This window comes from Natrix helvetica (assembly GCF_964273705.1).
Source record: "Natrix helvetica genome assembly, chromosome: 1".
NCBI classification, from domain to species: Eukaryota; Metazoa; Chordata; class Lepidosauria; order Squamata; family Natricidae; genus Natrix; species Natrix helvetica.
In genome coordinates this window covers 126337652-126351827 of record NC_138548.1, presented here as the reverse complement: position 1 = coordinate 126351827, position 14176 = coordinate 126337652, and the positions used below count along the sequence as shown (strand labels likewise).

The window sequence follows — 14176 nt, the reverse complement described above, 5'->3', positions numbered from 1 at the left end:
TGGAAGAATCCTTGAGCCCGTTTTTTTTTTAACCTAACGCTATTTGATTATTTCAGTACTTTCACAAGCGGCAATTGATGTCTTAAGAATCAAGGTAGACCCTTGATCTCCAAATAACTGTGGTTTACATAGTTTGTTCATTAGAGCTTAAGCTACAGTCCGATACTTTATTCATTTGATTCTTACAAGACAGTGATTTCAACTACATTTCTTTTGCCATGGGTCTCAGCAATGTCATAATTGGATAGTACTTCCAGTTATTTCATGTCTTTTAGGGAGAAACTAGAAGTGCGGTTGAGAACGGGACGGTCAAGAAAAAGTACCTTTGGGTTTGATGGTGCATTCTGCAGTTCCAGCACTACAATAGTGTTGAGTACTGAGGTACTGAGGAGAAAGCCAGGCACAAAGAGGGTTTGCTGGGGTCCACGAATTGGCCAGAAACGGCCCAGGTTAAAACCGTTGATCCAGATCTGGCCCTATTTAAAAAGATAAAAGTGACTTTTTAAAAAGTAATACTTCATCTTTATTTGGGCACCCCAAGAGACTACTGCATTGATTTCATATTTTATTATCTACCCAAAGCCAGGAAAATCATTGATGGCAAGAGAAAGTTTACTAGTACAAGGCTTATAAGTTAATTCTATATGTATGTGGATTGCAATTCTATGGTTTGAATACATAACATTAGGAAGACATACATTTAGATGGTAAAAAGATATTATTCTTATTTATTTAATTACTAGCCGATAACCCGGTGTTGCCCGGGTATTTATTTAGAGGGAGAAAATGTCCAGACCAAACATAATTTCTAATGTTGGATTTTCTCCCTTACCAGAGGAAGCCCCCTTGTGGAGTACTGTGAAGCCGTTACCATGGCAACTCCACTGTTCTGTACAGTAGAAGCCAGTACAGCCCAACAGTCTATATCTTAACAGAATACTCCCCCCCCCCCCAGGTTGTTAAGGGTGTCTTTCCCCCACGGTATTTTTCTCCAGAGAGTAAATCATCTGTGTGCCAAGTTTGGTTGAAATTGCTTGAGGCGTTCCAGTTATGCTGGAACACACACACACAAACACACCCCATATATATATATAGAGAGAGAGATGATTATGTAATTTGAAATGCTGAATGTGTTTTATAAGAGCTTATAGGAGCAACTAGCGAGCATATTAATGTTCTACACCAGATTTCTCAACCTTTCCAACTTTATAGACTGGCGAGCGGGGGTGTTGCTGTTGGTGTTGGTTCCACACTCACATGTGTGAATGCACTCACCCGCTACTTGCGCAAGTGGGGATGTACGTGCACGTTAACTTGTCACTTCCTCAGCCCGGTTCTGAATGGCTCAAGGCCCGGTAGTGGGCTGTGGCCAGGCGATTGGGGACTCCTATTCTACACAATGCTAAAATCAGTAAATCTTTGATGTTATTAACCCTAACCCAGGGTACTTCTATAAAGTAACTCTATTTAATTAATTTAAATTACATAAAACTTTTTTTGGCATCGTGATGTTTTGTCTTTCCTATTCCCTATTTTGACCTTCATGGCCACTTAATTTTGATAATCCTAAAATAGTAAATAAAAGCAACTTTTTACTTATAAACTAATGTTTGAATTTCCTGTAATTATAAAGTGCTTAATGGATAAATATAGTAAAAGAGCTGCAGTTAGCAATCTGGATCATAGAAGCTCCATTGCCTAAACAATGACATGAAGCAAACACCTTGCTGCCTAATGGGAGATAAAATTGTGTTCAAGATTGCTATACCTTGTTCCACCCTGGAAACTTCACATAGGTGTCATAGTTGATACCAGGTGTTTTGAAGACCCCAGTATAGAAAGCAGGTCCTCTGGTGCTTTTGATTCGTGGGACATATGGAGGCCATTTTTGGGCCACAGCTGAGTCAATATCAAGTGGATAGATGAGCCAGTCACTTAGAATGGTAGAACCCAAAGTAAGATTGTGGGTCAGGCCCTGGGCAAAAAAGAGAAAAGTGCACTAAGATGTGAAAAGAATAGCATACACTTGGCTTTTAATTTGTAGCCATTGTGTGAGAAAAGAGTTGAATCCTGCTGATTGTCAAAACTATCAGCTATTATCTGTAAGGATAATAGTCATTTTTCCTGCAGTAGGATTCTTTAGGGTTTTTCCCTTTAAAGTTGGAATAAAGCTATTCAAGCAACTAATAAAAGTTACACCAGAACTTCCAATGATTGAAAGTGAGTTCATTACACTTTTGCTTTACAGCTCATTTTTCACAAGAGTGCCTAATATTTTACAAGTCTCAAAAAAACCCCACCCCAAATTCTTTCAAATTACTTCTGTTGCTGCTTATTATCTAGAAACTGCTTACTGTTCTAGAAAATACTTAACTTTGAAGTGTGATAATGTAGCTGTCTAGAGTCCATCCCAATCCAATGTACCTCTATGAATAAAAGTGAAAGCATTACTCTTTACCTACTATTTCCTGTAGTACCTTAAAGTCACTGTTATTTGCTCCAAAGTTGATATGACCCATGCTCTCCACCAGCAAATCCAATGAATCTCCTAGCTGACCAGTTATATTGATGGCATTCACTTTGTCTCGTTCCAGTGTCCCTTTAAATTCCTCAAGGGAGAAAGAATAAAGGATTAACAATTGAATAGTACTTGTAGAACTGAAGCAAAACCCCTATATCACTCAGCAGCCTCAAGAAATCACTATGAGAACCAGGGACATTTTACCCCTGGCAGTTAAAGGCCTGGATCAGACAAATGTCTCTGCGTTTCAGCTTACTCCATTAAGTAAAACATAGGCAAGATCATGGATCCCATTTCCAAGGACGGAGAGCAAAACAGGCTGTCGGATGTCATCTGGAAGAACAGTACGGTACAACATAAAGCCATGGGTCTGAAATATAAAATGAAACTAATGCAAATGTGGACTGCATTCCAAACACCAAATGGGCAAGATCTGAAGAGGATTTTCCCCCCCAGCTTCTCTTTCTTGAATTTTCTAGTGCAGCGATGGCGAACCTTTTTTGGCTCGCGTGCCACAAGTGGGGGGAGCGCAGGGGGGTCGTGTGTGGGCGTGTCGCACCCACAATACAACGCGCCCCCCCCAGTGCGCATGCGCGCACAACGCGCCCCCCCCATTTTTACATGCTTTTTTTGCCCTCCCCAGGCTCTAGAGGCTTTATAGGAGCCTGGGCAGGGCAAAAATAGCCTCCCCCGCCCCCCTGGAGGCCCTCCGGAGGCTTCAGGGACCGTCCGGAGGCTTCCCTGAAGCCTTCGGAGTGCTTAAAACCACCCTCCGAGCAAACCGGAAGTGACTTCCGGTTTGCTCGGAGGGTCGTTTTAAGCGCTCCGAAGGCATCAGGGAAGCCTCCGGACGGTCCCTGAAGCCTTCAGAACACTTAAAACGACCCTCCGAGCAACCCGGAAGTCACTTCCGGTTTGCTCAGAGGGTGCTTTTAAGTGTTCCGAAGGCTTCAGTGACTTCCGGTTTGCTCGGAGGGTCGTTTTAAGCGCTCCGAAGGCTTCAGGGAAGCCTCCGGACGGTCCCTGAAGCCTTCGGAACACTTAAAACGACCCTCCGAGCAACCCAGAAGTCACTTCCGGTTTGCTTGGAGGGTGCTTTTAAGCGTTCCGAAGGCTTCAGGGAAGCCTCCGGACGGTCCCTGAAGCCTCCGGGGGGGGGGCTCTTTTCGCCCTCCCCAGGCTCCTATAAAGCCTCTAGAGCAGGGGTGGGGAACTGTGGCTCTTTTGCGACTTGTGGACTTCAACTCCCAGAATTCCTGAGGCAGCTATGTTGGTTCTGGAATTCTGGGAGTTGAAGTCCACAAGTCGCAAAAGAGCCACAGTTCCCCACCCCTGCTCTAGAGCCTGGGGAAGGTGAAAAATCGCTTTTAAAAAGGTGAACTCATGTGCCTCGCGTGTCCTGACAAATGGCTCCGCGTGCCACTTGTGGCACGCGTGCCATAGGTTCGCCATCACTGTTCTAGTGGAACTGCTCTTAGCTTCCCTTTTTGATGCCACAGACTTCACTTCTTACCTGCATCAGAGCCTCAAAAGTGAGGGGGAAGGAAGAATGAAATGGTAGGCCAGGGGAGAGAAGACTTAGAATATCCAAGAAGGCCACACACTAAGAAAAAATTGAAATTGTATTTATGCTATTTAAAAAGTAAGATACAAAACACATATTTCCCCAAATCATTTCCATTAAAAATATCAAATAATGTTACAAAGCAAGCATAAAGCAACATTAAAACAAGCAGAAAGATAACTATATCATTTTAAAAATGCTTTACCATATAAATATATCACTGTTTAAAAATCAGAAAAGTGGTTTTGCTAAATTTCTGATATGGGCATGGAGCAAAACATCTCAATACTGGTGCCATCGATACTATTAGACATGTTTTATATATCAACATCTCTTTTCTGTTCCAAAATCTGTTTTAATACCTTTTATTCCATCTTAGGAAACAACATGTAAGACTACAGGAATAGCTTATCCATTAACCAATTCATGAACATCTGATTGAATGCAGTATCTTCAAACTCTAACTTACCAGTGGTAAAGATACATAGCCATATGAAAATTTGGGAGTGGGAGGTGGTATTGGTCCTGCAGGCACACTTTGAAACTGCAATTTTTTTTAAAAAAAGCAAGAGAGATCAAACTTAACATCAATTTCAGCTGACAACATCACAACATCATCAAGGTGACAACATCACCTTGCCTTGAACTTTTAAGCAATTCATCTAAATTCCCAGTATTATCTACCATCTGCTAATGAAACATCACCACTCCCTTGTTCCAAAAATAGTAGTACTATAAGTGGAGGAGAATGAAAAAATAATTGCTGAAATAAAGATTGGTACATGCAGTTCATTCATTGGAGATTTGGATGTGGGGAGCCCAAACTTAATTTACCACCCTTTTACTTGATTGCATTATTGAACCAGATTTGGCTATATCCTGGTCTTCTGGTGCAAGCTATGGTATTCATTCCATTCCTCTGCTTCCAGGAATCACGAACAGAACTTACCTCTTGCTTCTAACACTTACTGCCAATAATTTATTCAAACATGCTGATTAAATTCAAAACTTCGCTGATATCCTACCCTGGCTTTGACTGCATGTGTGCAGCAGCAAAAGAGCAGAGTATTAATAGAGCAAATAGTTTCTTTCAATCAGTATAAAAAGCAGCATTGCCTCTCAATCTGCTGCCAAAAGTGCTGAATCGTTACCTTGCCAATGATGGTTCGAATCGCATATAGCTTTTCTGTAGGATCTCCAGCTTCTGAGAGAGGTGCATCATAGTCATAGCTAGTAGTGATAGGATAATACTTGTCCTTATAATCAGCACCTAAGTAGAGAAACCTATGAGAACAAAACAGGCTTCTGGATTTCTAACTCCCACCTGCAATTAGGTACTTCTATTTTCCAGCCAGAAGCTAAGTCTCACAATGTCTGACTGAGGTAACAACCCAAAGGACCCCAAACTCACCACTCCAGTAACCAAAGTTGGTGCCGCCCTGGAACATATACCTAGAAAAAGATCAAGCAGCAGAGTAAGAATTCACTTTTCATATAAGAACTGAGACAATGACTGGTTGTGGAATTAGGAAAAAATGGACAGGTGCTACAAAAGGAACAACACTTTTGCACACTGGATAAACCATAATGTGGCTTGTCTGGTTTTTGGTTAGAATGATATGTGATTCCAGCCAGTCAGTCATATTAAGTAAGATAGTGAACCCAAAGTAGTCCCAAATATGCTCCATTGCGTCTTCATTCTGCTGGAAAATTTTATCTGCTATGTGTGGAAATCATTTAAAGAAAAGATAATAAGATTGTGTCTACACAAACACACACACTTACCAAAATACCCATTCAGAATAAGATGAAACTAAGAGCCATGACTTGTATCTTAGATATATTTCATTTCTTTTTATAATCAATTTAATTCTATTGCTTCTGTCCCCCTGCCACTCTCCCATATAGTCTCACGATTACATGTTGACGTTGGCTCCTAATTCTAGGATCTTCTGTAGGCCATTAGTCACAACTGTAGTACTTTTCGTGGAGTGTGGCTCACCCCAATAATCCAGCCAGCCTGTGTAATACTCAGAATTCACCTAGGGGAAAAGCATAATTAAGACTTTTATGGAATAGTTTTCAACACCTGAAGTGATATGTAAGTTTTGTTCCAACTCAAATGCTAAAATCTGAGAGGAAAAATAAGACCATAAAAATAGATTAGTTGATACATTATGATTTATGTTCCATGAAACCATGTACTTCAACAATAACATCCAAGCTGTACGTTATAATCAGCTGTGGTGGCTCTGCTCATGATCTCATGTTTCCAAAATTAAGCTGTGTAACAATTAGGAAACATATTCCAAAGTGAATACCTCTGGTCACTATGCTGTCTACTTAAAGTGGTAATTTAATATATAATTGTGTGGGTGTAGAAAAACAACTTTTAAACTGAATTATTGTTCATTTTATTTTTATTGTATTTGTTTTATTGTTATTTTGTATATCACCCTGGCTTCCTTTGGAAAAATGAGTGAAATACAATAAAGTATTGTAAAGTACTTCTGAAACACCTAACTAATTATTCTATAATTAAGCTCTCAGAAATTTTTGTAGACAGGGATGAATCTTGAGGCCTACAGATCTGGCATCACCCAAGACAGGCAAATGAAACTCATAACTTGCCAGATACCCTTGAAATCAAAGGACTACAATTTCTATTGCTGTAGCACTAACTTACAAACCACAGAGGCAAATAAGGATTTAGCATACACGGATACATTTGATACCCTATCCTTAGCAATTCCCTGGAAGCATCTCTTAAGACAGGGTGGTATTTACTTACCTTCCCTACCACGTCTGTGCATGTGCTCGGCCTTCCGCGTACGCACTTTGCCTTAAAAAAGGGCCTAAATGGGATGCTGTAAAGCCGGGTTGGGTGGGCAGGGCCACCCACCATTTCTGCTACCAGTTCGGGCGAACCGGTCAGAACCAGAATACCACCTCTGCTCTAGGTGCTCAGAAGAAATGAACATTATAAAGCCACAGATTGCTTCTTCCTACATGGCAAGGCCAATTGCTCTCACCAGTGGTCCTCTTGGCTCAACCAGACGCTGCTGTTCAAATGCTCGTGTCACATTTATCTCTGTCAAAGAGCAAAAAACAAAGTAGGAGTCAAAGGATAATTCCATTCCAGATCCTATGAATTCTGTGCAGATCACTTAGCCTTGCACTACCTGATCCAAAGTCCACAGTGGCATATAAATCTTGCAGGGTCCCACATTGCAGCTCAGATTCTTTGATGCCATCAGTTGTGAAAAGCACAACTTCTTTGCCCAAATACAAGCGGAAAACAGCCAGAAGGTGACGCATATAGTCAAAGTCACATGCGTAATAGCTTCCATATTCATTCTCCACCTGCCTAGAGAACAGTGGGGAATTAAAGGATGGTGACTTAGAGCCCCTCATTTGCCAAAGGATCAGCTTTTAATAAGACACATTTGTCAAATGCTGCATATGTAGCAGCTTATGCAGCCCACTTCTCCCATGTGTTGGTTTCCCAAGTAGATGCAGCTGAGCTAGTTTTAAAGGAAACAGCTTGCTCTCCCCCTGCATAAGTCAGAAGGGTGCTAAAATGTCTTTGCTGTTTGATAGTGAAAGACAGCAAATATAGATTGTGTAAAATGTTGGGCACTTGATAACATGATTTTAAGATCCAAAAGGATTCCGCTAGGCAAAGATTTGTCAACAGATTCCAGAATTCAATTTTTATAGCCACTAGGTCTGATCTTCACCTTTTCCAAAAACATTGTTGTTTAGGGTCCATCTGTTTTAATGAAAATGAAAAAAACTTGCATTCCCCCTGTCAACCCCAAAGCTGTTCTAGCTATGGGTGTTTTTCCTTTTCCTTTTCTGTAGTTCTATTAGGGGTTCTTTCAGTTTGCTTCCAGCTTGACAAAGCTTGGAGCTGGGGTGGTGGTGGTGGTGGTGGTGTTGTAACTAAAACAAACGAGTTCATTCCTAGGTCAAGGACATTCCAACTGTCGTCTGGCTGGAGGTGGAGGAAGGAGTTGCCAGGTAACCAGCCAGTGCCTGGATTGGATAATGTGATTTATTGTTTTGGAAGAAAGTGAAACTTTCGCTTTTATCTAGGTGGAAATAAGAGTTCCACCTCGGAATTCTGTTTTGAAATGGGGTCAGAAATCTATTCTGGATTGAAATGCCTAAAATGTCTTATGCTTCACGCACCTGGATACTGATGATGTTACCTCCATTTTGGTAAAGACGAGGTTTTATCTTGGGTAGCAGGACACTCAGCCATTTGTTGACAGCTCGCAGAAAACCTGAGAGCAGAAAGCAACTTGTTCAGCTAAAAATGAGGATACTCTGCTCAATTTCCTGTGTGGTGCTAAGATAGAGCTGGTGATTACAAGGCTGCATACAGAGAAGTCTGGAAGAATACATTGAGCTTTGCTATTAAGTTCATATACGTGCTCTGCTTCTGCACAAGGTAGAGGAAACTCTGTTTTCTTTCTCTGGTTCAGATTTCCCCTTTACCTGGATCAGATGTTCGTAGAATAATATTTGGTTCTGCCAACAGCCAAGATGGAAGGCCACCCTAGGAAAAAAGATATCAAAGTTATCCAATTGTGCAACAAAGGTCAAAGACATTATTTATGCTCTCTTCCAGTGTGTGTGTGTGTGTGTGTGTGTGTGTGTGTGTGTAATAACTGAAGAACTGCCAAAAATGAGAATTCAAAATAGCAAAAATAGGTTTGATCTTAATTATTGTAAAGTAGTTGCTTGAATGATGAGATGAAATGCTAGCATCCATGTATAGTTATAAACCAAGAAAAATACAAGATTTAAAAATGAAAAAAAGCTATAAAAGGAAAATGAGAGAAAGATAGCTCATCAAATTATTAACTGCTTAAAATAAGGTGTGGAGCATTCAGATGCTTAAAATAATAATGACTTATCTTTGCATAGCCCTTACCATATCCCATTCAGCACAGATGTAGGGTCCAGGACGCAAAATCACCAATAGCCCTAATTGGGCCACTAAGTCCAAGAATCCTTCCAAGTTTCTATCCCCAGAAAAGTTGTAATTTCCAGGCAATGGTTCATGATAATTCCATGGGACATAACTAAGGAATTAAAATACACATTGCAATCCAGAATAATTTCCGAGAGACAAAAAAAGAGTTACTGTAAAATAGGGTAAATAGAACAAAAGCATGCTTTTTTCCTTCTGGCACTAAATATTAAACAATATTTTTGTAGTTCAAGTACATCTTTCAATCCCTATTTCGCAGCTTAGCTTGACAGCAAGTTCAGACATAAGTGATAACAAGCAGGGAACATGAACAAAAAATTTCTCCCTTGGAATGATGGACAGAGGTAATTATCCCAATTGTAGCAGAAAGATGGTCAGTAATTAAATATGTTGCTTTATATACCCATGTTTCCCTAAAAATAAGACCGGGTCTTATTTTCTTTTGGGCCACAAAATAAGCCCGAGGGCTTATTGGGGGGGGGGGGGGTCTTATTTTTTTCCATGTATGGGAGGCCCACTTCTGCTTGCTCACAGTGGGGCAGCAGGCTAAGCAGTGCACCAGTGTCACTGCCATGAGGCAGGGTGGAGCTGCCCCACGCACTCCGCACCGGCTTACCTCAGGGCCCCCACAGCCAAGCCACCCACATTCCGACACCTGTCTTGTCTTGTGGGGGCAGCTCCAGCAACCCCATCCAGCAGCACCTTGCGTGGTCGCTGGCCCACATCTTCTGCTTGTTTGTGGCCACGATGGAGCAGAAGGCTGAGTGATGTGCCTGTGCCATGATGGAGCTATCCCACATGCCCTGCACCAGCTTACCTCAGGGTCCCCCCAACCAGGCCATCCATACCCTGTCACCTGTCTCACCTCACGGCACCAACACACCACTTGGCCTCCTGCTCCACTACAACTGCAAGCAAGCAGAAGTGGCCTGGCAGCCACACTGCTGCACATGGCTGCTGGTATTGCCGCCGTGAGCCAGGTGTCGGGGCATGGATGGCCTGGTTGCGGGGGCCCTGAAGTAAGCCCTGAGGTAACTTTGTGGCCACACCAGCATGAACAACCAGATGGAATAGGTAGCCGGCTAGCTGCACAGGCTCTTAAGTAGGGCTTATTTTGGGGGTATGGCTTATATTAGTGCACATGTAAAAAAAACATGCTATGGGTTTTGGGGGGATCTTATTTTGGGCGAAATAGGGTACATGCATAGTTAGTGCTATACAGGCATACTGTATGTGCACAGGGTTATATATATCCTAATGTGACCTTATGATAGAACAAAAGATTTTCATTAATTGGGTCAGATCCATTTTCAATTAGCATGAGTTTTTCTGCTCCTAATATTGGGTATAGCCCAAAGTATAACCTTCCAATGAGAACATTCGAACATTTATGATCAGTTTCAATCTCTACTCTCTGTTACAGCAAAGAGTATGTCCCAGCTGGGAATCACTTCCGATCACTTACATTTGTACAGCATTGAGACCACTCATATACATCTTGAGGAGCCGGTCTTTCCAATAAGCTGGTGGAATACGGAAGTAATGGATGCTGCCTGAGATATAACGAAACTTATTTCCATCCTTGAGGAAGCAGTTATTTTTATAATCAATGCTGAATGTACGGACTGCTGCGGTGCCCTGCTATCCGGAAAAAGAGATGAAAGCTTCATATTGTCTTTTTCCATACAATCACAGTTCTGCTTTAAGTATTTATTAAGGGTAGGGGTGTGGGTAGAAGATCCATTTGTTCCATGGCCATTATAAGATATAATTACAGATTTTATATCATTAGCTCAAACAATATATTTAACACTGATTAGCTCCTTCATGTATTTCTGTTTTCCATAAGAGCTTCCAGTCCAAAGAACGCCTAGTATAAAACAATACAACATTTCAGAATGGAAGGTCATTATAGTGCTGTATAAAGTATTTTCCTGAGGTTAATCTCATGTACTAGACATGTCACCTAAGGCATCCCAAAGTAACTCATATCTCATGCTCACTGCTGCTCCAAATCTTGCAAGTTCAAATCTAACATCCCAATCACAATTTATACTTGACATTTAGGTCTGCCCCTCACTTATTCACTTAAACTCTTTCTAGGTTAGTGACCGATGTAACATCTTCTACTGAATCATAATGTGGAGTTACTCACCTCTTTATCTCCTGTGCTATGGTTATCTATTATCAGCCAGCTAATCACACATAATCACGATTGTTGAGAATTTATTTTGAAAAATAAATGATTAATTTGCTCTGAGTGTATGACTTAGACCATAATCTAAAATAACTTGAACTCTATAGTGTTCTTTGCTGTGCCCTGAATCACATGATTGTTGAGAATTTTAAATGAGCAGAACAGATTATGCTCCATGTATAAGAATTCCAAGATAATTATATTACACAGGAGCTTAATTCAGTGGTACGGCAATCAACTCACTAATTGTAAACAGAATGCTAGGAGAAGATGGTGAAAAAGTGCCAAAAAGATCTAAAGAAAAACCTGGACTATGAGACTACGTAGAAGATTACAAAGCAGATAGATAATTTTTTTTTGTATTTCCCTTAAAAGTTGAAAAAAAAATCATTTCAGCATTTTTCCCAATAAAATCCTTCCCTAATTGTTGTTTTTGCTTACCTGAAATTGTAAGCCCCCCCAAACTACCATGAGAATATACAGCCACAGCCCCATCTGTTTAACGTTAACTTCAGCCTGGAACAAGAAGCTGCAAGAAGATATCACATGACAATCTGGTGGGCAGGCCCTGGTGCTTCCTCTGAAGAGAGAGAGTGATCTGTCCTATGAGTTGGGAGGGGAGGACAGTCAGCAATTTTTTAAAATGAACTAAATCCAAAGCCAGTCACATCAGAGAATAATACAATACCATAATGTACCATGGTCCTTCTGAATGCAAAAATGAAAACAGAGGAACTGAAACAGAGAGCTTATTTACCATTACCAAGTATACAGCTTATGCAAAACATACATTTCCTCAAACTAGCAGAATAATGTCAAATAATAGTTATCTGTAAGATGAGAGTGTAAAGAAATATAACTTAACTGATATTGCATTGTATGTTATTGATTCTAAAGCATCAATTATTTTAAATAACAAATTATACACACTGGATTTAGAAGAAACTCACACATTTCTTGTAGATCTAATAAATGTTGAAATGATCAGAGCCAAATATGGTGATTATGAAACAAGCTATACATACCTATTCTGAGAGAGCAAAAGGCTCCATAAGAATATCAAGCACTTTAATTATTAAATAGTGTGCTGCTATCATATAATTATATAATCTTCATGCTTTTCAGTGTCCAATTTCACTAAAAGATTTTTCAGTGTTTTATTTCCCATTTATTGAAACCTGCCATTGGATGTCCCTTTTACTCACCAGATCTGTATAATCATTGTATTCATTCAGCAACAGGGAACCCATACAGACACCCAAGGTAACCAGTGCATAATGTCCCAGTGAGGGGGCACACTAACCTTGGCATCACCACATTCTGTGCCACCTCATAATGAGATGCTGTTATAAACTAAAGAATTAGGTAGAAGTCACTGAATAGTAAAATTTGGGTAAAACCAATCAAGCTCTAGATGCCATTGCAATCTAAGCCACAAAATAATTACTTGATCAGAATGTCAAATGTCTGCTGACAACATTAAAATAATCACCATTTCCCCCCCTTTTTAAGACCCTGTAATCTCTATTCAGCACAGAGTTAGGGCGATTGGATGAAGCTGAGCATTTACTGGCCGGTGCCCTTCCTGATGCTTAGGCAGTGTTCATAACAGATTTTTTTCTTTGTGCCCTAGGAAACATCTGCCACTACCTCAGTTCTAATTCTCAACCTTCCCAGAGGGAAGTGAGCATCTTCACCACTAGGCCACCATGCCACTCATTAAAATAATCACAATAATCATATTATTAAAATGATCACAATTAAATTTTATTAAAACTTCCCACTGAGATACAGTATCCGGCATGTTAAAGTGGCTAAAACTACATCTGCATTGAAATCCTTACACACTATTCACCACATTGCATCCCTACACATCTATAAATTTTACCAAAAGACCTTGAGCTGATCATGTTCTAATTAGTTCACAGAGTTTTTGTAGTAACTTACGTGGTGGTGAATTATACGTTACCCTAAGTTTTCTAGAGAAACATTTTTTTTTTATTAAAAGAGTTTTGTACAAACAATTTTCCCCCTTTTCACCCCCCCGCCATACAATATAAATCTCATACAAATGCTATACCCCCCCAGCCCCCCCACAAAAATTCACTTTCAAATATTATACCAAATACTTTGCCCCCCCCTCTCCCCCCATCTTAAAATAGATTACTCGTAACCCCTCTCCTCCCAACAAACACAATATAAATTTCTCTTAGATTAATAATAACACATTGATCAAAATCAATTATATCCTACTAGGAACTCATTTAGAGCCTTTCATGAGTTCACTTGGCATTATTTTCACAACAGCTCTGTGAAGTATACTGAATACATTATTTTCATGGCAGAATTCAAGAACATCAGCTCTTTTGGGGACTAAATGTCTATGGAGATTCTCAGTCAGCCAGGTCATGGTTGTCCCAAAGGTTTTTTTTTTCCCCAAGAGGCAACTGGAGTTTCTGGTTTTTCTTTGAAGACGTTTTGCTTCTCATCCAAGAAGCTTCTTCAGTTTCCCTACCATTCAGTCAGAGATGAAGAAGCTTCTGGGATGAGAAGCGAAACGTCTTCAAAGAAAAATCAAAAAGTCCAGTTGCCTCTTGAAAAAAAAAAGCACCGTTGGACCTTTAGGACTAAGTTACAGACCTATACCCATTTATTTAAAAATAAGTGTTTGCTGAATTCAAAGTGGCACTCACATTTTAGGAAATTTTCAGTAACCCCCGTCAAATAAAACCCACAATACTGAAGCTCAGCACTTTTTGGCTAAAAACTCTACAGATTTGCTCTTGAACACCCAGTTCATAACTTCTGTTTGCTTTTCTCTTTTTGCTTATCAGTTCTTTCCCACTTCACGCCCTCTTTTTCCTCTTTCACATACATTTTGTTCTTCCCCAC

At 40.3% G+C, this 14176-nt stretch overlaps 1 protein-coding gene across 4 annotated transcripts; it reads right to left on the bottom strand.

Moving 5' to 3' along the window:
• Positions 1–151: 151 nt before the first annotated feature.
• GLB1L (galactosidase beta 1 like) lies at positions 152–14176 on the bottom strand. 4 transcript variants are annotated; one of them, XM_081939542.1, is made up of 17 exons: positions 14160–14176; positions 11726–11887; positions 10553–10728; positions 9028–9178; positions 8589–8649; positions 8280–8374; positions 7268–7448; positions 7118–7176; positions 6006–6127; positions 5497–5537; positions 5237–5355; positions 4555–4629; positions 4035–4124; positions 2778–2891; positions 2478–2609; positions 1769–1975; positions 152–476 (listed from the first exon to the last, which is right to left on the bottom strand). In XM_081939542.1, exons 2-17 carry the CDS (start codon positions 11777–11779, stop codon positions 258–260), a joined length of 1896 nt encoding a protein of 631 aa, XP_081795668.1. In that variant the 5' UTR covers positions 11780–11887; positions 14160–14176; the 3' UTR covers positions 152–257. The 4 variants fall into 4 exon arrangements, with proteins under 4 accessions (XP_081795668.1, XP_081795667.1, XP_081795665.1 ...); XM_081939541.1 differs by lacking the exon at positions 14160–14176 and adding an exon at positions 13978–14046; XM_081939539.1 differs by lacking the exon at positions 14160–14176 and adding an exon at positions 11973–12004.

What these genes read in the sequence shown, in the direction of transcription:
- GLB1L (XM_081939539.1), bottom strand. An exon ending in TCTGTGCTGAATGGGATATG is followed by an intron (nt 8,650 to 9,027) that starts GTAAGGGCTATG and finishes CTTTTTTCCTAG; the next exon opens with GGTGGCCTTCCATCTTGGCT. An exon ending in AGTTTCCAGGGTGGAACAAG is followed by an intron (nt 477 to 1,768) that starts GTATAGCAATCT and finishes CTTTTTAAATAG; the next exon opens with GGCCAGATCTGGATCAACGG.